General features: G+C 51.7%; 1 protein-coding gene across 1 annotated transcript in view; it reads left to right on the forward strand.

Moving 5' to 3' along the window:
• The window catches only part of Gpa33 (glycoprotein A33), a 12,840-nt gene extending 4,780 nt beyond the window's left edge, over positions 1 to 8,060 (forward strand). Inside the window, exons 3-6 of the mRNA XM_015491638.2 lie at positions 2,232 to 2,387; positions 6,215 to 6,334; positions 6,958 to 7,093; positions 7,475 to 8,060. Of these exons, the coding sequence (XP_015347124.1) occupies positions 2,232 to 2,387; positions 6,215 to 6,334; positions 6,958 to 7,093; positions 7,475 to 7,607 (545 nt within the window). The 3' untranslated portion in view covers positions 7,608 to 8,060. The remainder of the gene's footprint in view (positions 1 to 2,231; positions 2,388 to 6,214; positions 6,335 to 6,957; positions 7,094 to 7,474) is intronic.
• Positions 8,061 to 24,349: the final 16,289 nt, after the last annotated feature.

Here is a 24,349-nt window from a genome sequence, read left to right on the forward strand (position 1 = left end):
GGGGGCGAGGCGTCCCGCTTCCCAGGGATGGCCCGGGAGGGAGAACCGGCGCCCGTGTCGCTCAGTGGAGGTCGCCCTGCTTCTGGTGGGAGCCCAGTGAGGGCAGGGGTGGCCTGCAGAGGCCAGGGCGCTGTGGAAAGCTCACCTCCTGGGGCTGGCTGCTGCCTTCTTGCCATCATCTCAAATTGGGCTCCTGAGAGAATTCAGGATGTGATTTCCAGGCTTTCCCCATCACGCTGGTCTTCGAACGCTCCAGAATCATCATCATCACCCCCCCCCCCAATGCCTCTGGAGATGCAGTTGGCCTTGGTCACTCCCCTTCCCCTTTGTCGCGGTTCACGGAGCTACCTGACCTAGCAGGCCTCCTGGTGCAGCCCCACACTTGCTGGGACTTGGTGGGACTCTGGCCGCTGGGGCTCCTCCAGGTGTTGGGGCTCCTGCCGGCTCCCCTGTGGCCTGAGGGCCGCACCTCCTGGTGAAGGCTGCCTGGGAACAAGAGGGAAAGGTCGGGCAGCAGAGAGCCCTGTTCTGTACCCCCCTGGAGCTCAAGAGAGAAGACGTGGAGCAGCAGGCCTGTCCTGGTTCCTTGAAATGTCACTTCCTCTTGTCCCCCAGGGACCTCTCATCCCCAAAGTGGGCAAGAAGGCAGCTGGTTCATGGTCTTCGGGGGCAGCCTCCCTGGGTTCATGCTGCTGCAATCCTGGGGAACTGGGCTGGCGTATAGGAGGACTGGATTGGATCCTCTGCCCCTTAGGTTTAGGGACTGTCCTCCTGGGAGCAGCAATGAGCAAGTGCGTCTGATGTGTTATCCCTCCTCCTCACGCCTGGCTGGCTCCCTGGCAACTAGGGATGTTGGACACACCCAGCATCACACCTGTTTTCAGAGAGCACTGCAGCTGCTGGCCAGGGCAGGAAGGTGTGTCCTGGACAGCTGTTCCCCGTAACTTCCGGGTGGGGCCCAGATTGGGATGACAATCAATGCTCAGTGACTGTGCACCTGCATGGCAGAAGTGGTGGCACTGTTCAACGGCAAGCAAGCCATCCCAGGGGGCGTGTGAATGTGCTCTCCCCCACCCTCCAGCAAGCTCCGAGCCTTCGCACACAGAGCCTTCAGTCGGCCTGGCCTGGAGTGCCCCGCCTCTCCTCTGGCCCACCCAGCTCCACTGTCGCCTCCTGTACCCCCACTCTCCTTCATGTCCCAGCCGTGTGTGAGTGGGCCTGGCTGTCTGCCTGGAGGCAGTGAGACTGCTTGTCCTTTGCCCCCCGGGGTTCCCTGGTGCAGTGTCCAGCACTTTCGGCATGACAGTGCCCAGTAAGGCAGGCCTGCTGACGCACCCTACACCGTGGCCTGTGAAGGCCGCTGGGGGAAAGGCTCCAGGCCCCAGGGAGGCTGTGGGTAGCTGAGAATGTGGGTAGTTGGTGGCCTGTGGCTTTGCAACCTCTTTGCTGGGGCTTCCCTTTCTTATCCCTGCCCCTGTGTCCCTTTGGTCTCAGTGGACACCTCTGGGGCTGCCCAGGGTCCCTCCTGCCATGCCAGGGCAGTGATGTGTTTTCTGAGCACAATGCGGGAAGGGGCCAAAGCAAAACCAGAGAACGTCACTGAGAGGTCAGAGCTGAAGGGCTCTCGAGAGCCTTTGACCGAGGGGTGGCCAACACCAGGTCCAGGCCACTGCCTGTTTCCACAGGTGTAAAGCGTTATTTAAAAAGCAGTCGCAGTAACGCAGTCCACAGATGTAAAAGCATCGCCTCTAGCCCTCTACGGAGAGGTGTGATGTCCCTAATTTTGCAGATAGGAAGGTGGGGGACCTGAGGGAGTGGGATTTCCCCAACGTGGCGAGGGGTGTGCAGTGGGCGCTGGGTCTGCAGTCAGGAGAACTGGGAGCTATCCCAGCTCGCCAGCACCCATGAGAGGTGTCCCCTCTGGGCCTCAGTTCCCCATCTTTATGATGGCCACATTGGACTGCCTTCAAAATCCCGTACTCTGAAGTAGAGAGCACAGGAACCAAGCTGCGGCGCCCCTGCCGGACGCCATGCTGGCCACGTACGTGCTGCCTCTCGGCGGGTGACAGCAGGAGCCCATACTTTGAAGTGAAGTGATCTCCCAGCGTTCCATCTCGCCACCGAGCGCAGATTCCTCGGCCTGGGAACGAACACGGTGGTCTGCGCGTGGATGTGTGTTGGGGAGGCAGGTGGCGGCCCACCCCATCCAACGTGCTCCTTCTCCTTCCCAGTGCCACCCTCCAAGCCGGACTGCAGCATTGAGGGAGAGACAGTGATTGGGAACAACATCCAGCTGACCTGCCAGTCAGCAGAGGGCTCCCCGGCCCCGCAGTACAGCTGGAAGAGCTACAACACCCAGAACCAGGAGCGGCCACTGGTCCCGCCAGGTGAGGGACAGCGGGGGAGGCGAGGGCGGCCGGGAGGCAGGGCTGACCAGTCAGATGCCCTGGAGGGCTGCTCCTCCACTGGGCGCTTGTGATTCTGGGGCCTTCCATTCAAGCACTGGTATCTCATAAGGCCTACCTGGCAGGTATTTGTGAGAAATGAAAATGATTCACGGGAAGCACTTAGCAGAAGCACTCAGCAGAAGCACTCAGCAGAATCACTTAGCAGAAGCATGTGATAAGTGCTGTCTCAGTTTCCTCGTTCCCCATCCTATTCTTCTCCTGTGAAAGCACAAACTGACGGCCACTCTGCGCAGAGGCACTGGTGGGATTTTAATTATGACCTAAAGTGTACATTTGAGGCCCTGAGTCTAAGCTTGTGGCTGCACCCAAGAGGGGAATGTCCTAGTCCTACCTCCTATCTGAATCCCATCCCAGTCCACCCAGGCTCACCACCCCCTCCTCTGCAAAGTCACCACCCGTTTATGGCCCTGCCCCCAGTCTCACCACATGGGCCACAAGGAAGGAGGCGGGAGGTTTGGCTCCTGTTGCCAGGAGACCAGTTCTGTGCTGGGCAGCTGGTATTTGACCTTTAAGTCCAGAGAGAAGCTAGGAGGGAAAAAGAGTTCTACAAATATTATACTGCCTTCGCCTGGCGCCGGCCCGTGTGGAAAGTCCTGCATGAGCGCACCAGCTGCCCGCCGCTCACCCAGTGCTGCACCCTCCTGAGGACAGGGATGAAAGGGCCTGAAGGGTCCCTCAGGGAGGCCGGCCTCTGCCGTGGGCCTCAGCACCTTCTGGGAGCCTCACAGGGCACCGGGTCCCAGCCCTTCTGCCTCTCCCGGGAGAGACCTCTCTGTGACCAGGAGCCAAAGCTTAGTTCTCAGGTGATCCCTGGGCGGGGGGGGGGGGGGGCTGAGAGCAAGGCAGGAGGTTGGAGGGAGCAGCTTTGTCCTGCCTCAGTCAGAATGGGGACCTTGGGGAACAGGCAGGGCTGTGCATGGCCCCACCAGTGCCAGATTCAAGTTGAGGTCCTGAGGAGAGGCTCTCCCACCCCACCTGCCACGGGCCCGGAACCTGTCCCCATCTTCTTCCTCTGCGTGTCGGTCCGAAACCTCTTCTGACTTTTAAAACACTGCAGCCCACCATGGTGGCATGGCCCCTCCGACCTCCTGCATTCGCAGGCAGAATGTCCGACATCAGAGATCGGTCCCTTCTGACTTGGCGCTCAGTGGAAACAAACTAGCAGAGAAAGGAACAGGGATCTGCAACCAGGAAGCCAGGATTTCTCCTCCTGTAGCTGCGAGTGTCTTGCAGCCTCTCTGCCCTTACTATCTTTATCTGAGAAACAACAAAACCAGGAGGAGCCTAGTCACCTTCCTGGGAGGCTGTGGGCAGGGCTGGAGGAGCTCACCCAGGGGAGACCTCTGAGCACACTTTGTAGCCCATGCCGGTCAGCTGAGTTCCACATACTGGAAGGAAGAGGATTCGAATATCAGGGAAGGAGGCTGGAATACTTTAGGGAAGGCGGTGGTAAAGGGCAGGGGTGGGTCAGGAGGATCCTGAACCCCCAGGGTGAGCGGTGGCAGCCAGAGCTCATGGACAAGCCATAGTGGCAGGGGATGGGCAGAAAAGTCAGGCCTTGATAACCCGACATTCGTGTCTGGGGGGACCAGGGCTCCTGGGAGGGGAACTTCTCACAGCAGCAACCAAGTGAAGGTGGGAGGCAATGGCTGTCCCCTTTGTGTACCCCTTAGCCACAAGGTGTCACCACTGCAGCAGAAACGGCAGTTTCCCTGGATTTCAGAACTGATCAGTCCCTTTACAAGGCAGCTTGGAGCCCCAGCTCCTTCACAAAGGCCGACCCACAGAGTGGTGTGCCCGGCTCAGAGCAGCTGTGCCCCACGCTGCCCCATCCGCCAGGTACCATCTGCAGGGCGCTGAGTGTGCCTGGCCTTAGACGGAGTGTCACCTTGTCAAGCTTCAGGTCTAAGCTTACCCAGGGTCTGCAAGCACTTCCCACAGCGTGTTCCTCCCCACAGCGTGTTCCCCTCTTAACAAGATCCAGTGCACTGAGGAAATGGGCCCACTGGTGCCATAAACCCTTATCAGAGATTCCCAGGGCTGGCTAGCACCTGGGGACATGGAGAGCTGTGCCTTGGGGAGCGCATTAACGCCTGCCCAGAGACACCTAAGCTGGCTTCGCCCATGGACCCCCTTGCCAGGAGCAGAAGTGTTATTCTGGAACACGCAGGTGGGATTCCAGGGCAGAAAGGGCAGCCTCTGAGAGAATCCAGGGGTCAGTGCCCCGGTGAGCAGGGAGGAATTAGAAGAAAGTACTGCATTTGTGAAAAGATCGAAGGAAAGCAGCCCTAGGCCATGTGGTGAGGTATGGGGTCTGGTGGCATCCACTCCTGCAAGGCTTCCTCCGAGCCTTCAGAACAGACAAAACCTCTCGCTCTTGGCTCCAGCAGCGCCATTGGGATTTTGTTCTGTGTTTTCTCCTCTGTGGACTGAACAGGCCAAAGGACAAGGGCCCTCTTTGGTGGTCCTTAGCTGTGGTCAGCTTATAGGCTCCAGGTTAAACCAACTGGGGGGACATCTTTGGGTCCCCTGCACATCCTCATATTGGGCGTGCGTTGCTTTCATCGTGTGATCTTTGAAGGACAGTTGTGGTGTTCTCCAGGGAGTTCGAGACCTGAACAGGACTTTTGTGTCCAGGACCTGGAGATGGGCGCCCTTGTTCCACCCACCACACAAGATTGTTGGAGGGCCGAGCACGTGGAGGGTTCTGTGCACTGCGTGGCACATCCAGACAGGAAAGGCTGCTGGGGAGAGACCAGAGGCTGCCAGGCGGGGCTTCCCCCTGGGGAAGGGGCAGGAGACTAAGCCACGTGATGGACAGGCCAGGCCTATAACTTGTCACCAGGAGAGGAGCTGGACTTGTTGCTGAAGGTTAGGGGCAGCTCTGGATCAGCGAAGGCAGGACAAGGGCCCAGGAGGGCATGTGACCAGCAGGTGGCAGCAGGTGTGGAGGCTGGCTCTGCAGTCAACAAGGAGGCCGGGTCTCCAGCTCCTCCCTGAGGCTGCCGCTGCTCCCTCACTCAGGGTGGTGTCTTCACTCCACTTCCCAGCTGAGGCTCAGAGAGGCTGGCTCCCTGGAGCCATGGGGGTTAGAGAGCCTAGCCAGAGCCTGCCTCCTCCCCAGCCAACACCACACGCCCACACCCCATACCCCGACACCCATACCCCCACACCTCCACACCCCTACACACTCCCACACCCACACACCGCACACCCCACATACCCCCACACCCACCCCACATGCCCACACCCTCACCTCACACCCACACCCCCACACCCTCACCTCACACCCACACCCTCACCTCACACCCACACCCCCACACCCTCACCTCACACCCACACCCTCACCTCACACCCACACCCCCACACCCCTACACACCCACACACCCCACATACCCACACACCCACCCCACATGCCCACACCCTGGAAGCACCCTCCGAGCCCCGCTCCGGTGCTTCCCTGGAGCCCTCGGGCCACACCAGGCCACGTTCACCAGCAGCACCTCATGTCCTGCCCTCGAGCTGCGGGGCAGGTGTGGCCAGCTCTGACCATGGTGGGGAAACAGGCTCAAGGGAGCCACGGGACCTGCCGAGGACGCAAGGCTAACCAGCCGCGCGCCACTGAGCCACCGTGGGCTTGGGCTCCGGCCACGGAGGTGGAGATTCCCCTGCCCAGAGCAAGCGGCTGCTGCGGCTCCATCCGTGGGCCCTGCCTGCCCCGGCCTCACCCTCTGATGTCCCCTCAGTCTCCGGCCAGACCGTCTTTCTGAAGAACATCTCCACAGACATGTCGGGCTACTACATCTGCACCTCCAGCAACGAAGTGGGGACGGACTTCTGCAACATCACCGTGGCTGTCAGACCCCGTGAGAGCCGTGGGGCGGGTGGCTGGCCGTGGTCCCAACTCAGCTGAGCCCCAGGGAGATGAACTGGGACTCCCTTAGGGCCACTCACTGGCAGGGCAGCATGGGGACCTGGGCAAGATGCCTCCTGTCCCAGGCCTGCCCTCACCTGGGGGCCAGTCTAGTTCCACTGGATCTTTGGAAGTGGAGCCTGAGACTTCAGCACCTGGCCTTCTGGAGGGTCCCAGTCCTCTGCCCCAAGGGTCACTCAGTGATCATGGGGCTGTACCCAGAGACAGCTGCCATGGCCCGGGCCCATCTTTTTTTTTTAGCTAGATGCCAGGTCTAGCTCTAGCATGAGCTAGGAGCTGGCGGGACTAACACCTGAGGTCTCAGAGCTTGGGTGACCCAGGGTGTTGAGGTACAGAACCAGGGACCAATCTGTCCCTTCTCTAACCTGAGGAGTGTCCCTGGCCTGACTGGTCACGGTCCTGTAGACTATATCTTTGGAGGGGTGTGGCCAGAAGCCAACAGTGCCACAGGCCCAGAGGCTGGGAGGGACCTGCCCCAGCCCCCTGCACTGCCCGCTGCCCCCTGGCACGAGCCACGTCAGGGGCTGGGGAGTGAGCTGCTCTGACCTGTTGCAGCCTCCATGAATGTGGCCCTGTATGCGGGCATTGCTGGGGGCGTGGTGGCAGCCCTCCTCATCATCGGCATCATCATTTACTGCTGCTGCTTCCGGGAAAAGGATAACAAGGAGGTGGACCGGGAGGACACGAGGCCGTGAGTGTGGGGCACAGCCATGGGGGGCCTGGGCAGCCCACTCCTCACAGGCACGTCCACCCCCTCTGGGGAACCTACTATGTTGGCACCCCTATTTTGTAGCTGAGAAAAGAGCAACTCACCCAACAGTCCCAGGGCTGGCTTCTGTGGTCTGTGCTTGGCCGGGGCCGGGCCTGGGCGGGTCCCTGTGCTGCTCCCTAGTGCCTGCAGGTCAGGTCTGTGGCACCTTCCTGCCCACTCCCTGCCTGACCCTCCCATGCAGGTCCCTTTGCAGTGGCGGTGGGGTGGCGGGGTGAAGGCTGCTCTTCCCATAGTCTGCAGGAGCCCAGCTTCCCGGTGCCCAGGTGAGGGACCTTTCCCCTCTGTCATCACTGCCTGCAGGAACCGGGCGGCTTACCAGGAGCCATCAGAGCAACTGAGAGAGCTTCCCAGAGGGAGGGAAGAGGAAGACGACTACAGGCACGAAGACCAGAGGAGCTCAGGGCGCGAATCCCCTGATCGTGCTGGACGGTGACAGGCCGCTGCAGCTCGGTGCAGGGAGGGTCGGGGCGCAGCCTCCTGCTTCTTGGCCTCCTTCTCTCCAGGCCCAGCTCTGTCCTCCAGCCCAGGCAGTGGTGGGAGCACTTCTTCCCCATGCTTGCTTCTGGGGGCCTGGCTGGCCTGGCTGAAGGAATCCCACCTCTGACCAACCCGCCAACCCACTCCCCTGAAAAATGACCCCTGCCCACGGCCACACCTAGTTCAGGGTCTGCCCCTAGACCTGGACCAGGCCACAGCCTCCAGCGGCTGAAGCTGGCGGGAGCTCCCGCAGGCGTGCACTGCATGTGGGCAGCCCTGCTCAGAACTGCCCGAGGACGCCATGCCAGCCCTGCAAGGGAGCCCAGCACCCAGAGGAGCACCCCACAGAGGGTTGTGCTTAGTGCGTTTTTGCTGAAAGAGTGAAAGAATAAATGAGTACGCGAAGGACTCCATTGTTCACCTCACTCCCGGGCACACGCCAACTGGCCTTCAGCCTCCAGCTGCCCAGCCTCAGCTGGCCTGGAGTAGGAACCCCTGGGGCGCCCAGCCCTCACAGCTCCTGCTTCCCTGGAGTCCCCGCAGCGTGACTGGGAGCCTGTTTGGAAGGGCGGGCCTCCTTTGTGGGTCCTCTCTGATAGGACGGTGTGCCCCACTTGTCAGTAAGTTAACTGAATTGGTCTAAAATGAACACCCACGAGCTCACGGATGGTACAGGGGCCCCCGTCCCCGTGGCTCCTCTCTTGGTGGCTCCCAGAAGGAGTGGCGAGCCCACTTCTGCCTCCCAGCCCACATGGTGCGCCTGGTGGAGGCTTGCCAACGCCTCAGCCTCGGCCCCCCGGCCAACCGCCCTGCCTGCTGCCTGGGGCCACCCATGGCTGTTCTCATCCAAGCGCAGTTTACTGTTAAGCGAATGTCGACGTCTTGTCTGGATGACCCAAGTGAGGAAGAGAACCAGGAAATCAGACCCATCACGTCAGCACGACAGCAGGTGTTTTGTAGGCACCTACTGTATGCCTGTCCTCTTGGTCCCCAGGACACCCTTAGGTAGGAGCGAGGCTCTGGTGGAGGAAGTGACCCAGCAACACCATTACCTGAGGGAGAGACCCACAGGACGTGGTGGGGCAGACAGCAGCCCGAGGCAGTCTGGGTTCTTCAAAGAGGAGGCGACCTCCAGGCTGCACCTTGATGCAGTGGAGGTGAACTTATCTCAGTCTAGAAACTCAGTGGAATTTAGGTCGTTGTAGGTTCTCACTGTCAAAATCACCCCCAGTACGGTCTCCTTAGGCTGACTGGCACCCGTTCCCACTTCACGGTGTTCATGGACAGTTCAGAGACTCAAGGTGCTGCAGAAGAGTCAAAAGCCACCCAACTGGCCCTTGTTTGGCACTTGAGTCAGTTTTCACACAATCCTCCCTTGCGGTTTCAAATATTAAGGCATATGACAATGTTGGCTGTGCACGTCACCCAAGGATGGCCCTAGGCTGCTTAGAGATGTCCCCACAGGTCATATGTAGCTTTGGCTTGCTGCTCACATCCGTCCAGCAGATGGTTCTTTTTGTCCACCTGACCCAGGTCCATCTCACCTGGGGCCACCGTGCCCTCAGTGGCTGACTGGTCATGAAATCAGAATAGGACAGCTTGGTTACCATCAAGGAAACCTTGTCCTCTGTGCTAGTGTGACCAGACCTCTTATCACGTGCAGAAATTCTGGAATATTCTCTGGTCTTAGCCCCATCTCTGGATATTCTGACTTGTTTCGATTGGGGTGAGGCTAGGGATGGAGCCCAGGCCTTGTGCATGCCAAGCAAGCACACACCCTGGAGATTCCAGGGGGGGCCCTGGCATCTGCAGAAGTGGTTCTGTTGGGAAGTGTGGTCCTTGGGAGCAGCCTCCTTGGCACCCTTGGCTGCTGAGTTTGCGGAGAGAGCTCTCCTGTTCTCAGGTGCGTTTCCAGAAGGAGCTGGCCCTGGTTCTACTTAGTTCTTCTGCACCTCCTCAGTCAACCACACCAACCCTGCTCCTCTCTTCTTTCCCATTCCTACTCCAAAATTCCCCCAGCTCCAGGGAAGTCAGGAGGTCTGGGAAATTGCTCTTTTTTCCGAAGGGGGTCCTAAAATCTCTGCTGTGGTCTAGGATGTATTGATTTAAAGCTTATCTCCACGAGGGCAAGCTCGTATCCCTGGTTCTGTGGTGTTGGGTGGATTCTGTCTTAATAAACTAAACTGCCACACAACATGGACTGAATGTGTGTGAGGCCCACATCAACAGCAGTTTCCCTCTTGCCCACCCAGCAGGTTTTGAGCCAGACCCAGGTTCCCAGTCTTCTGCCTGTCTCCGTGGTGGCCTTGCATGCCCCAGGGCTGGGCACCTTCTGCCAGCAGCCAACAGAGCAGGTGTGCCAGGCAAGAGGCATAGCAGCTTCCTTAAACTGCCCCAGAGGGACCATGTCCGTTCTGTTGGGGCAAGCACTAGTCATAGCGCTGCCCACCATGCAGGACAAGCAGGGAAATGCAGGCTCCTTGCCTTGTTAGACTGTTCAGGAGGAAAAGCCATTGGCTGCCGGTTCTGCCACAGCCACATCATTCTAGCTCCTCCCCCTCCCATATCAGAGAGGAGGACCAGGGCTCCAAGAAGGACCTCATCAGGTAACCTTGCCAGAAGGTGGGGAGTGGGTAGGAGGCTCTACTGTCCAAACCCCAGCTCTCCGCACTGCCCACTCCTCCCCCCAGCCCTGAACCTGTGGGAGGATTGGGGAGGGAGGGCTTTTGGTCTGAATTCGAACATGGCACTGTGAGCCATTACAATAGACATTCCAGGATGACATCACGTGCATTTCTGAAAAACTTTGCATTCTTCAAAATCACACTCTAAAAATAATAGGAATTACAGGAGAATTAGGCTTAGAGGCAGCTACATCAAAATGAAGGGGTAGTCCCCAGATCACGCTAAGACCCTGATGATCCTTGTGGAAACACAGTGGTGCTGATGGACACCATGAGCACCAGGCTCGCCGTCCGTGGACCTCAGGGCTGGCCCCACTGCTGAAGACCGGCTCATCCGCAGGTGAAAATGACCCAGACAGCTCCTCTGACTTCAAGTGAGGGATCTTCTAGAATGCTGGCTTTCTTCACAAGACTTTTAGCCATGTGCCTATCTTTGACCTTGAGCTTTCTTGCTAGTGTGTGGATAGATCCTGCCCTTGCCAGGTGGGAAAGGCTGGGCACATTGCAGGGAGGAGGGTACCAGGGTCCATCTGTTTAAAAGGTGGTCCTAAGTGTAGTCTTTTTCATCCATAACTTCTTTTGTAACACAGAGGAAAGGCCTTTGTTTTGGTCAGCTCAAGCCAGGCCAAGCTGCATGACCACACGCACTCTCAGTGGCTCATGGTAACACGGTCACTTCTTGCTCAGGTAACACAGCGGACTGGCTCAGCTGTGCTCTGGGTCTTCCTCATTCTGTGGCCCAAGCTGAAGATCACCCTAACTCCTGCACAGTGCTGGTCTCAGGCCGAAGGAAAAGGAAGATGGCAAGACCACAAGGTGACCCTTGAGGCCTCAGCTGAGCAGGAGCCCCTGTGGCCCGTGCTCCTATTCAGGGCCCAGATGGAGCCAGGTGTCAGGGCAGGACTCACCTCCTCCCACAGCGGGAGGCAGGGAGAGGTGTGTCTTCAGGGTTTCTTCCCCGCATGGCTGACCCTAACGCAAAGCCAATAGACTGCTGATCCTCTTCACTTGAAGCCACCTTTCTCAGGAAAGGAAGGCTTTGGTGCAGAGCCTTTAGCGTCTTTCTTAAGGCCTTCGTCTGTGGCTCAGCCTGTGCCTTTTATTGTAGAAAGGGTGTTCTGAAAACACTCCTGAGCTCCCCCAGGTCTGAGGGAGCCAGGGGAGAGCAGGGGTGCAGCCTGGAGGGCTAGAGGCCAGCAGGAGAGGGAGCTACTGCCAAGGCCGCAGCACCCACCTCTGGAGTGGGCAGAGCCCCCCAGCCAGTCCTCCTCCCACTCCCCATCAGCCCCACCCCCCCTGGCTGGAGCCAACAAGCAGCCAGAGGACAGCGAGCTGGAGCACACCCTCTGTGGGGTCACCAGGCTGCAAAGCAGGGAAGAAAAGAAAGAGCAGAGGAGGGAGAGAGAACCCCCAGACATCTGCCCTCACGAGCAGCCCTGTGCCCTCCATCCCCACCACCCCACCTTGTGTGCCTTTGGGAGGGAGAGGAGGGCTCGCCCCCCTTCTACACGCCCTAAAGTGCATTCACTATAAAAGTCACTGATGCAGTTTAAGTTCCCAAAAGGAAACTCACAGCCTATTCCGAGCACCTAAAGAACAAGCCGTGTCTCCAGGTCACTGGGGAGTCTGGGGAGGCTGCTGGACACGTGCAGGGTGGTGGGGATTGTGTGGGGTCCCTCCCCTACACTTTCCCTTTACATTATTTTTCTTGAAACAACCTTGATCTTCCAAAAAAAATGTCTAAATACACTACGAAGATACCTGCTTGAGGGCAGGTTGCAGACACAGGGCTCCACTGCATTTCCCTGCACAAGTGCAGCACAGCCACCAAAACCCGGGACCCTCCTGGGCCCCTGCGGCCAGCCCACTGGTCCCTCCAGCCTTTCAGCAATGTCCGTGAGAGCAAAAGGGTCTAGTTTAGAAATACTCTGTGCATTTGGTTATCACACGTATTTAATCTTCTTCAGTCTGTGACAATTCCTGTGTCTTTCCTTGATTTTCTGTGACTTTGACACTCTGATGAGTACAAGCCAGTTATTTTGTAAAATGAGTCTCGATCTGAGATGACTGATGTTTTCTCCTGATGAAGCTCTTGCCTCTGACAAGACAATCACAGATGCGAAGCTGTTCTCCTCGCACCCGCCACGAGGCACAGGGTTTGCTGGATTTTCATTTTCCTGTACTGGAGATACTAGCTTTGATCACTGGATCAAGGTGGTATAGCAAGTCTTTTCCATGCTAAAGCTACTCGCTTCCCACTGCAAATCGTAAGTATTGGGAGGATCTTAGAGACTATGTGAAGATTTCAGTTCTCATCAAACCTGTAATTTATTCATGGATCTCCGAAGGCTTTATAGATTCTTGCACTTCAGTGTCACGCACCAGGTTAGAATCCATTGCTATTGTTATTTTGATACTCAGTTGTCCCCGACCTGCAGTGGGACCTGCCTTTCCAGCTGGCTTCTTGGACCTTTGCCGGGTCCCCATCATTCCTCGTACACTCCCTCACTTTCTGCTGTCCCTCTTCTAGGCTGGTTGTGTTCCGTTTTGTCCCATCTTGACACCAGCCATCTCTCCAGGACCACTGGGCTTGTTTAGTGGAAGCGGAAGGCAGAGGCCAAGGCCTGTGCGTGAGTGTGGATGAGGAGTGCTCACTGCTGTGAGGGAGCTCTGTGCTCAGGCCTCCTGGTGGTGGCAAGATCTAGCAGACCAGATGCTCGACTTCTTCCTCTTGGTATTTACTTCTCCATCCATCCCTCTGTAGTAAAGAGGATCGTTCACACCAGGGCCTGCAATTCCAATCCACCACGCCCCTGGGTCCGTCTGCCTGGACTCAGCCAGTGACCAGCTGGGTCCCATTTCCTTTGGTTATTGGCTTATTCTGTCAGTCTCCCTGATGGCCACATTTCCTGCTCACGCTGGTACTCTGCACCCGGAGGACCTGCTGTAGGTGTTCTCTTACTTCTCTTCTAGGAGCCAGGCAGCTTCTGCTTCCCTTGGACTGAGGTTCAGATGAGGTGCGAGGGGTTCAGCTTAGGGGTCAGTGCTATTTTTAACTCTGTGTAGGTCCAACTGTTCCAGCACCATTTGTAGAAAAGCCTTTTCTCCCCCCTTGACTTGCCTTGGTACCTTTACAAAAACAAATCAAAACACCGATTATGTGGCTCTAATTCTGGACTCCATGCTTTTCCATCGAGCTATTTATCTAGTTTTATGCCAATACTACACTGCTTTGATCACCTGGGGTCTACAATAAGTGAGCTGGAGTCCTCTTCATTCTTCTTCAAGGTTGTTTTGACAATTCTAAATCCCTTTGAAAATTAACTTTATGCTTACAAAATAAATGCTTGTAATTTTGATTAGTATTACATTTAATTACAGATCAAGTTGGAGAAATTGGTATCTTAACATCTGAGTCTTCCAATTTGTGAGAATGGTGTGTTTATCTTATTACTTAGGTCTCTATAATGTCTCTCAGAAGAATTTTGTAGTTTTCAGTAAGGGGATGTGCAGTTATTTTGTTAAATTTAAAATTTGTTCAATTTTGTTAACACTATTATAACTGGAATTAGCTTTTAGACTTTCATCTGTTTTGCTTATTTTGAAGTTCTGTTATTAACCACACACATTTAAAATGCTTGTCTTCCTACTGAATCAACCTTTTTGTCAGTAGGAAGAAATGGTGTTTTTTATCAGTGGCAATGCTCTGTCTCAGAATTATATTGACTAATATTAATATACAACTTTGCTATTTTCTTCATGATAGCTTTTTTTCTTTTCTTTTCTTTTTTTTTTTTTCTTTTTTGAGGTATCTGTGATTGAACTCAAGGGCACTCAACCGCTGAGCCACATCCCCAGCCCTATTTTATATTTTATTTAGAGAAAGCATCTCACTGAGTTGCTTAGCAGCTTGCTTTTTTGCTGAGGCTGGCTTTGAACTTGTGATCCTCCTGCCTCAGCCTCCCAAGCTGCTGGGATTACAGGCATGCGCCACTGTGCCTGGTCATGATGTCTTTTTAAATTATTTTAGATTTGACCTGTGTCATTCTATTTACAATGAATCTTCCTTTTAAAATCCATTCTGATGGTCTCTTCCTTTGAATGGAGGGTTTGTTTCCATGTAATATTATTCATATATTATATACACTACATATTATATAATATGCTACATATGCCATAAATTACATATAAACTATATATCACTCACACACACATACTAAACATATCAACACAATTTATATTACATATTGTATGGCCCCCAGGTTATCCCTCTGGAGTGGTGACCCCCTGGAGCATTGACCTACCAACTTCCTCCATGCAGATTCTGCTGGTTAAGGGCTAATTCCTCCTGTGAGGAGCTGCCCCTAAGTCAGTAAGTGAACAACAGAGGCTGACAATTTGGAATCTGCTCTGCAACAGTAGCCAGGTCTTGGCCAATCAGAACGACCGGCGCTGGCCCATCCATCGCAGGTGTCTCCACATTGAAATAAGGCAAAGGCGTCTGTCTTCCTGCTTCTGTTTTCTGTGTGTGTCTTCCTTTTCTCTGGCTATAAATACAGCCTGCACATGTGGTGGGGTGGTACATTCTGAATTGCTGCCAGATTCTAGAATTGCCAGGAAAAGCCAATTAAGATCTGAAAAACTGGATTCCTTATAACTGTCTTTTAACAGGGTTGCTTTTGGGCTGCCACATCCCCATACTTCCTGGTGCCCCAGTGGGTGGGTGGCATCCTCCTGAGGCAAAAGAGAAGAGACTGGAACGTGTGCTGGCACAGGTGCCCAGAGCCGGGTGCTGACCTGTGCATCCCTGCACTGAAGTCAGGTGGTCAGAGGAGGAGGCTCAGGGACCATACGTATTGGCTCCAGCCCTGGTCCCCCAGGCCAAGCTTCCAAGGTGGCCCCACCCCAATGAGCCCCAGTCCTCAAGGGCCCCCTATGGCTCCTGGTTGCAGTCACGGTCTCCAGGTGTGGCAGGCGGAGTCAGACTCTTTGGTTTTCACTGGTGAGGTCTCAATGCCTGCGGCCAGTTCCAGAGGTGTGGGCTGCAGCAGCCCCTCCTTTCTCCATCATGGCTGGATGGCACGACCTGGCCGGGCCACACCAAGAGCAGAGGGCCCCGCTGTGTCTTCCCAGCCCTAGTCCTCCAGGTCAACCAGAGGCGGGGCTCAAGATGCCGCTTTCAGCTCTCCTCTGTGAGTCCTCCCGTTCCCCATGGTCTGGCCGGCCACCTGAGGTCCACCTGGGCTGCCTTCCTGGTTGGAGCCACCCTCCCCGGGTTCTTCCTTCTCACGGGGCCCCCAGGCCAACTCCATGCAGAACCAGGCGGGGTGGCCACCACACAGGCAATGTTTCCAGGAGGCACCCCCTCCTCAGAATGAAGACCACGGGGCCTCCCCTCCCCTCCCTCTGCTGGCCCAACAAAGAACATGTGCACCCCAGAAGCCTCGACAGGTTCTGACTTTGGATTCACTGCGAACAGTAAATTCCAAAATATCTATTGAAAGAAACAATACAGGGAATTGTACAAAGTCTGTGGTACAGTTACTTCACCCTGTCCCAGGCCACCCCTCAGAGCTGTTCTTGGTTCAGGCCACCTTGGCACTGGAATCACTGTATTCCACAGGATGCTGTTGTTAAAAACAGTATTAAGTCACTTCTGTGTTTATTGTTAGGACACTGTCGAGGACACTGCTCACCACGTTTGTTGAATCCACCGGAGAATTTTCTCTCAAGTCCTCCTACTAGGAAGGTTATGGCTACTCATGAACAACAAATTTGTTATATACATACTGTTTTTGCTTAAGGACACCACGAACTCTACATGATTTGTGTTCTCCTCTTTAGAGTGGTTTTGAGGAAGCTCCGTCAAACTTGGACACACCCAGCCCCTGTACAGGATATTCCTAAGTAGAGCTGGTGACAAGTGGTCTATCTTCCAACTTCCTTCCCCTCATTTTTATCTTCACATTGATTTTGCCTTTATTTGGTTTTCATCATTTGTGCATTTGTGGAACCGCCTTAAGCCTTTAAAAAAAAATGGGAGTGAATGGCCTTGAATAAGGAGAGCGGAAACAGGAAACAGGCGGGCAGTCCCTGGAGCATGGAGGGCTGTAGCTGGGGCAGGCTTGGGATCCCAGGCAGCAAGGGGAGGCGATGCCCTCTGAGGGTGGCCAGGAAGTGGCTGGGCCTTCTGAGGACACCTTGAGTGTCCTCGCGGAGGAGGAGGGGCTGCCTCCGCAGCTGGAGGAGGGTCCACAGGGCACCAGAAGATGTCCTTTCCTTTCTAGCACTTGAAGCAAACCCACCAGTTTCCACTTTGCCCTTTTTTGTCACAGAACTGGCTGGAGGAATTCTAAAGTGGGAAGACTTAATTGGGCATCGTTTATTCAGCGCGAGAATCTTCCACAACCTTTTTTCCTGAATCAGTGTCAGGTTCCCATGATCAAAGCTTTTCTGCTTGCACATGAAACTCACTCCTCACGTTCCCAGAGGGCTGGACAGACTCTCACTCTGAGCCTTGCCTATGTGGGGACCTCCAGAGTTGGGCAGTGCCTCACAGTGCGTGGGCCCTGAGTGACGGTAGCACCCACCTGCATGCATCTCCAGAGCAGCAGAGGCGGAAGTGGGTGCCTGCAGGATGGCACCTGGACACACACTGAGGCTGTTCCACTCCCTCCCCCGCCAGCAATCAACACCCAAGGAGTTTTCTAATTTCTTTGTGCTGCCCGAATGGGCACAGGCCTCACTGTGCCAGCAGCAATTATCCCTGATTGCTGTGAGAAGAGGAGGTGGCAGCTGTCTGGAGGCAGGAGCTTTGCAAGGTGGGTTTTAAGTCTCTTCTCAGCAGGTATCCAGGAAGAGGCTTCAGACACTCTACCAGCTTTCCAGAAAATCAGACTCAGCAAATCCCAATTAGCTGGTTTCCCTGCCTAAATATCTTGCGGTGTGCACAGGCATGCTGGAAGCTGTCAAGGGTGGAAACGGTCTGTTAGAAGTTCACGAAGCCAGCTCACTAGCATCTCCCGAGAAGCACTGGGCTTTATAAAGCAGAGTCAAAGACACACACCATTTTAATCTTCATGCCACTATCAGCCAGGCATTATTAATCTCGATTTATAGATGAAGAAACCGGGTCTCAGAACATTGATGGCACTTGTCAAACTTGGATCATGAAGCCAATCGATGACAGATAGGACCCAGTCTCAGGCCTAGCTATTTAAGTTCTGAGCTTTATTACTGAACTTTCTCTTCTAGACTGTATGTTTATCAGCTTTTTGTCACTGTAACAAAATACCTGAGAAAATTGTCTTATAGGAGGAAAAGTTTATTTTGGCTCCAAGATTCAGTCCATAGTGGCTTTGGTCCCACTGCTATAGACCTGTGGCAGCACAGGGCATGGAGGAGGAAATCCACTCACCTCACGGCAGCCAGGAAGGAGAAAGAGGGAGAGGCAGAGGGAAGGAGAAAGGGGAAGGGGGCTAGGACAGAGACAGTCCCCAAGGGCATGCCTTCAGGGACCTACTCGCTTCAACAGGGTTCCATTCAGTTAAAGCCCCACCTCTGAACCGCAGGGAGGACGGCGCCCTCAGCACTCAGACGTGGGGACACCCCAGGTCCCAGCCACAGCAGAGAGATGCAGAGCCCTTAAATAAACACAGGAGTTCCACACGTTGCTCACCTCACAGCTCCCTTGGTCCCTTGCTCGCAGCCTTTCCCTCCCGCGTGCTCCCCTCAGCCCCGTGCTCCACTTCTGGCTTCCACTGTCCCCCTCACAACATGAAACACACCTTGCAGTCGCTTTGAACCTGTCCCACGACCAGGAGGGCTCTGGGGCTTGGCCAGGGAACAGGCAGAAACGCGGCCACACCACGTATCGCTCAGCCAGGTCACAAGGGCTGCTCTCTAGATGGACCAGGCCACCAAAGGCAGAGTCGATTGATGTTATTTTTACTCCCCTAGCTCTACAGGCGGAGGCTGTGGAAATAACTCAGGAAGACTGAAAACCAGGGGCCCTGCTGTGTGTGACTTAGCAATGACAAGCCCTCTGGAGGGTTTTTGGTATTTTTTCTTCGTTTGGTTGATTTTTGGCCTCACTGATGAAAGAATATACTGAGACAAGTGAGGCTGAAGGTCTGCTAGCACTAACAGTCACTCTTGCAGTAGAAACCAGGTCATTACCACTGCTTTTGACTCAGTGGAGAAAATGCAAACACAGGGAAATCATAGCAAAGAAGAGTATATTCTTTAGGGCTGATCCCTGAATCAGGAGAATAATGTCCTTTCCTTCTCCACCACTCTTTGAGAGAGAACAGTGCTCGGACACGGTGTGTACGCAAACATTATTAGTTGAATTGATTAGTTAATTATGAGAATTGAAATACCCAAGAAATCCAATATTCCTTACCTTAGATTCAAACCTGAATCAACATCTGAAAACATCTGTGCTTTGTCCATATGCTAATTACACATCAGCTACACTGTAGGGTCCCACGCCACCTTCCAACTGCATTTCACAGGAGCTGAGGTCTCTTGGACAGAGTATTTTTGCTAGAATTCGAGACTGTTTACAGAAAGGTCATAATTCAAAATAAAAAGAAAAGCTTCATCAAGGATATGAACAGGCAATGCACAGAAAATAAGTGAAAGTGACTGTTAGCCCTTTGAAAAGGTGCCCAATATCACTCTTTCTTATTGCAAGATGAACGTAAATTGAAACTACACTAAGATACCATTGCTTGCCAGTAAGGTTGGCAAACAACTAAAATGTGGCACGTGCTCTACTGGTGAGGCAACCGTGATGCAGGAGGGCCCTTCGGCACTGCTGGAGGGAGGGGAGAATGGCACAATTCAGACGAAGAGGAACTTGGCCAAACCTAGCAGAAAGATACCATTTGACAAAGCAGTCACCCTGGAAGTTAGTCTTTTGGGAATCGAGTTAGACAGCATGTTTTACCAATTAACTTCTTGTATTTTATTCATTTTTCTTCTGAAGAACATCCTTTAGCAATTCTTTCAGAAAAGAGCCTGTAAGTGATAAGCTTTAAATGTTTTTATGGTCATGTGCTACAAAAATGGCATTTGGGTCAATGATGGACCATGTGTATGATGATATGATAGTAGCCTCAGATTAACTAGTGACATAACCAACTTCATGTAAGCACACTCTACGATGTTCACACAGGGACAAAACTGTGTACTGACACTTTCCTTTAAGTGAAAAGACAACCCCAAAATGGCAGAAAATATTCACACATCATTTATCTGCCAAGAGTCAGATTCTGTACAGAACTCTCAATGGTGAAAGAAGAAGCAACATCTCCACAGCATGATAGAGCAAGTGCTGGTGTGCAAGTGGCACTGAGTTACCCACCAGGTCCAGCCACACTCACAGCAGGTTTCAACAGATAAAAGAGCCCTGTTTTGGAAGATGATGCCATCTAGGATTTTCATAGCTAGAGAATTCAAGGCCTGGTTTCAAAGAACAGACTGACTCTTTTAAGTTAGGAGATAGTGTTGCTGATGACAAGTTGAAGCCAGTGCTCACTGAAAATCCTAGGCCCTTAATCCTCCTCTGCCTGTGCCCCATAAATGGGACAACACGGGGATGACAGTACATCTGTTTACAACATGGTTTACTCAACACTTTAAGATCTACTGCTCAGGAGGAAAAAAATTTCTGACAATGCACCTGGTCATGCAAGACCTCTGAGTGGTTCAAGACTAATGCTGTTTTGATGCCTACTAACACCACATCTGCTCTACAGCCCATGGGTCAGAGTAACTTTTACTTTCAAGTCTTAGGAAGTCCCTTTTATAAAGTTATAGCTGCCACACAAAGTGATTCCTCTGATGGAAAATCTTCTGGGAAGGATTCACTATTCTAGATGACCCTAAAATACCAACACCCAGGAAGTTTGGAAGGAGTTGGTTGCAACCCTTGTGGTTGACTTTCAGGGTCTCAAGACTTCAGTGAGGAAGTAACTTGATGTGGCAAAAACAGCAAAAGAACTAGAATCAGAAGTGGAGCCTGAATATGTGACATAATTCTACAATTTCATGATAAAATTTTAATGGACGAGGGGTTGCTTCTTAAGAGCAAAGACAGTGTTTCTTGAGATGGAATCTACTCCTGGTGAAGATACCGGGAAACACTGCTGAGATAACCAAAGACTAAGAATATCAACTTAGTGGATAAAGCAGTGGCAGTGTTTCAGAGGATCAACTCCAGTTATGAAAGGAGTTCTACTGTGTTAGAATCTGAATCTGAAATGTCCCCCAAAAGCTGATGTGTTGATGGCTTGGTCCCACTGCAGCAGTGTTCAGAGGTGGGGTCTCTGGAGGTGACTGTATCACGAAGGCTTTGACCTCATGAATGAATTGTTTCCACTATAGCTTGATGGCCTGCTGGGTGGTGGTACAACCATAAGAGGTGGGCCTAGTTGGAGGTAGTAGATCATTTGGGGCATGCCTTTGAATGGAATATCCTGGTTTTGGCACCCTTTTGCTCTCTTTGCTTCCTGGCTGCCATAAGATAAGCAGCTGCACTCCAGCACATGCTCCCTGCCACAATGTTCTGCCTCACCACAGTCCCCACAGAAAAATGGCCTGAAACCTATGAAACTATGATCCAAAATAACCTTTCCTTCTTTGATCTTCTCAGGTACTTTGTCACAGTGACAGAAAGTGAACACGGTGGGTAAAGGGGTAACAGCATCCCATGAGAGTTCTTTCATGAAAGGACCAACTGATGTGCCAAATTTTTAAGAAATTGCTATATCCAACTTAACCTTCAGCAGTCATCGCACTCATCAGCAGCCGTCAACATCAAGGCAAGACCCTCCACTAGCAAAAGACAGACTCCCTGAAGGCTCAGATGATACTGGCATTTTTTTAAAATATTTATTTTTTTAGTTCTCGGTGGACACAACATCTTTGTTTGTATGTGGTGCTGAGGATCGAACCCGGGCTGCACGCAAGACAAGTGAGCGCGCTACCGCTTGAGCCCCATCCCCAGCCCGATACTGGCATTTTTAAGTAATCAAGTAGTTTTAAATTCAGCCATGTAGTTTTTTTTTTTTTAAACACCCAATGCTATCACACATTTAGTCTAGCATAAGCGTAAGTTTATATGGACTGGGAAACCAAAGTCCATGTAATTTGCAATATGGCCACATATTTACTTTATGCAGTGATCTAGAACCAAACATACAACATCTCTAAAGTTTGCCTGCAGACTTCTAACTTCCTTAAACTTCTGAAGATATTACTGCTTTGTCTTCTTACAACCAGTTTGGCTGACAAGAATCCTGAGGTCAATCTGATTATCAACTGCCTTTTGTAGGCAATTTATTCCCGTCTCTAATAATTATTTTCAAGGATCTTCTCCTGAAGATCTTCTTTATCCTGAAAAAGATAAAGCTACAGACAGCAGGTCCTTGTTACGGTTTTTCTCTTTCTTATGCCACTTGGCTCTCAGCAGGCCCTTTCTACTAGGAATTTCTCAATCTACTTTGTTCCTCAGTGTGGGCTGTACTGTCACATGTATTATTTTCAGTTATTTTGGGAGAGGAAAAGTAGACAGTGCTTGTGACTTTTTTCATTTTTGGGGGGTGGGTGGGAAGGTTATTGGGAATTGAACCCAAGGGTGTTCTACCACTGAACTCAACTCTCCAGACCTTTAAAATTTTTTTATTTTGATACAAGTCTCAAAAGGCTGCTCAGGCTGGACTGGAACTTGTGCTCCTCCTTCTGCAGCCTACTGAGTGGCTGGGATTACAGGAATGCAGCAGCATCCAGCTTTAGTACTCTACCTTGAAACCTGTTTCCTGGCTTTGTTTTATCAGCACAAAAGCAAACAGTTTGGCTTGATGTACTTTTTCTCTTTCACCTCTCCTGCACAAGCATCCAGGTTTCTTTCAATCAGGGAAAAATTCTTAAAATTCTTCAAATGTACTACTTCATTTCAAATACATATTTTAACAAGTGCTATTCTTTAAATTCCCCTCTCCTCACTTCGTCTATTCTGAAACTTTCTCACTCTTTTAATTTTAATCTCTCTACAAAATTGCTCCAGATCAACCTGGGATTCTGTCCATCACAAATGGGGAATCTTTCTCTGTCCCACTACTCTGACTTCCACATAGCACCTTTCCTGAGCATTCACATACTTTACAACTCACTAAGAATACGATGACGTGGTTTCAATACAATGACAAGGTTTTAGAACCATCATCGTTATTTAATTCCAAAACATTACCAACATACTCCAAAGAAACCCTGTATCCAGTCACTCCTCATCACCCCCTGGCAACCACAAATCTAGTCTTCATGGATTTGTCCTTTCTGGAAAATTCATATGCACACAGAATCATACAGTATGTGGTCATGTGTGTCTGGCTTCTTTCACTTATCATAATGTCTCCAAGGTTCATCCACGTTGTACATGTAGCACTCCATTTTCACAGCTGAATGATGATTCCCTTGTATAAATATACCACATTTTCTTTACCAATCTATTAGTTAATGGGCACTGGGGTCATATCCATTTGGGGGCTATCATGTCCAAGGTTCTGCAGGAAAACATTTTCAGTTCTCCTGGGTATAAACCTAGGAATGGACTTGCTGAATGATATGGTTACTGCATGTTTAAATTTTTTTGAGGAACTGCCAAATTGGTTTCCATAGCAACAGTATCATTTTTACATTCCTATCAGCAATATTTGAGGATTCAAATTTCTCCACATTCTTATTTTCCATTTTTTGATGATACCATCCCAGTAGTATCCTTGTAATTTGTGTTAAGCATATTTTAAATTTTTTTTCATGGTACATAATAATGCATCATAGTGGGATTTGTACACGTGCATAACATAATTTGGTCAAGTTCACACCTTAGTTCCTCCTCTCCTTCCTCTTCAGATCCCCTTCCTCTACCCAACTCGTCTCCCTTCTACTTTCATAAGATCCCTTTTTATCCTTTTTTTCTCTCTACAAATGAAAGAAAACATGGCTAGGGGGCTAAATTATAATGTTAGACCTTCCTTCCTCTTCCTCAGGAAACCCAATTATTAGTATGCTGATTTTTAATAGATAAAATGATTCCAAAGCTTGAATATGAAGTTTTTAGAGAAAAAAAAACCCTGTTATTAGAAACACAGTCTACTGTTTCTTATTCAAACCTCTGGTATTAGACATGGAGTGGGGGAAAGGGAGTTAGAGGGCAGGATGGTATGTCAGGAGCATGGTATCTGGAATCAGAATGACCCGGTTAGGAACAACATTTCATTTCCTTAACAGCTGTGCAACTTGAGGGCTGCTGATAGTGCTATTGTTTTGTATCTCCTTCAGAGTGGTTGATAAGGATTTCACAAGATGATAAACATAAAACATCCACTAAGTCAGTACTCAATAGTTAGTAAAGGAGAATTATATGTATAAAGAAAAACCTTTTCCCTTCAGAGTCTCATGACACACCTTAAGTGATTCTGTGTAATCAGAGGGACCAAGGTCTCAGGTTGGACAGTCCTAAGTAAGAATGCTGTTTCTGCCTATGTTAAGTATAGTCTTGGCTCTGGTTCCAAAGGAAACAAAATTCTGTGTTCCTCCTCTGGGACTACTTAATACTCCACACTAGGTTAAGAACGTCAGCCAGCAGGGTTCAGTCACTGGGTAGACACCTGATACAGTATGATATTTCCTTGAGTTCTGTGGCCCCAAATCCTAGAATTCAGTCATTATCCAGCCAGGTGATTAATTTACATAATTTTTCTCCTTTTGAATTCTCATCTTCAAATGACTCCTTTTGCCAGAGTAAGCTTATTTCAAAAACTTTTTAAAGTAGCACAACTTTATTTTTTGTTAAAATCTAAATTTCTTAGGTATCTGCAATGCAAATGGCCTCAAGATCTCCAGTATAAGGTTCTTATATTTCATAATAGGAAGAAACAGATTAATACTCAAAATACCTTTATTGCAGGGGAGAGAATTACTAATTTATAACAGTCCCTAAAGCACA

The sequence above is a fragment of the Marmota marmota genome, unplaced genomic scaffold (genome assembly GCF_001458135.2).
Source record: "Marmota marmota marmota unplaced genomic scaffold, marMar, whole genome shotgun sequence".
Taxonomy (NCBI): domain Eukaryota; kingdom Metazoa; phylum Chordata; class Mammalia; order Rodentia; family Sciuridae; genus Marmota; species Marmota marmota.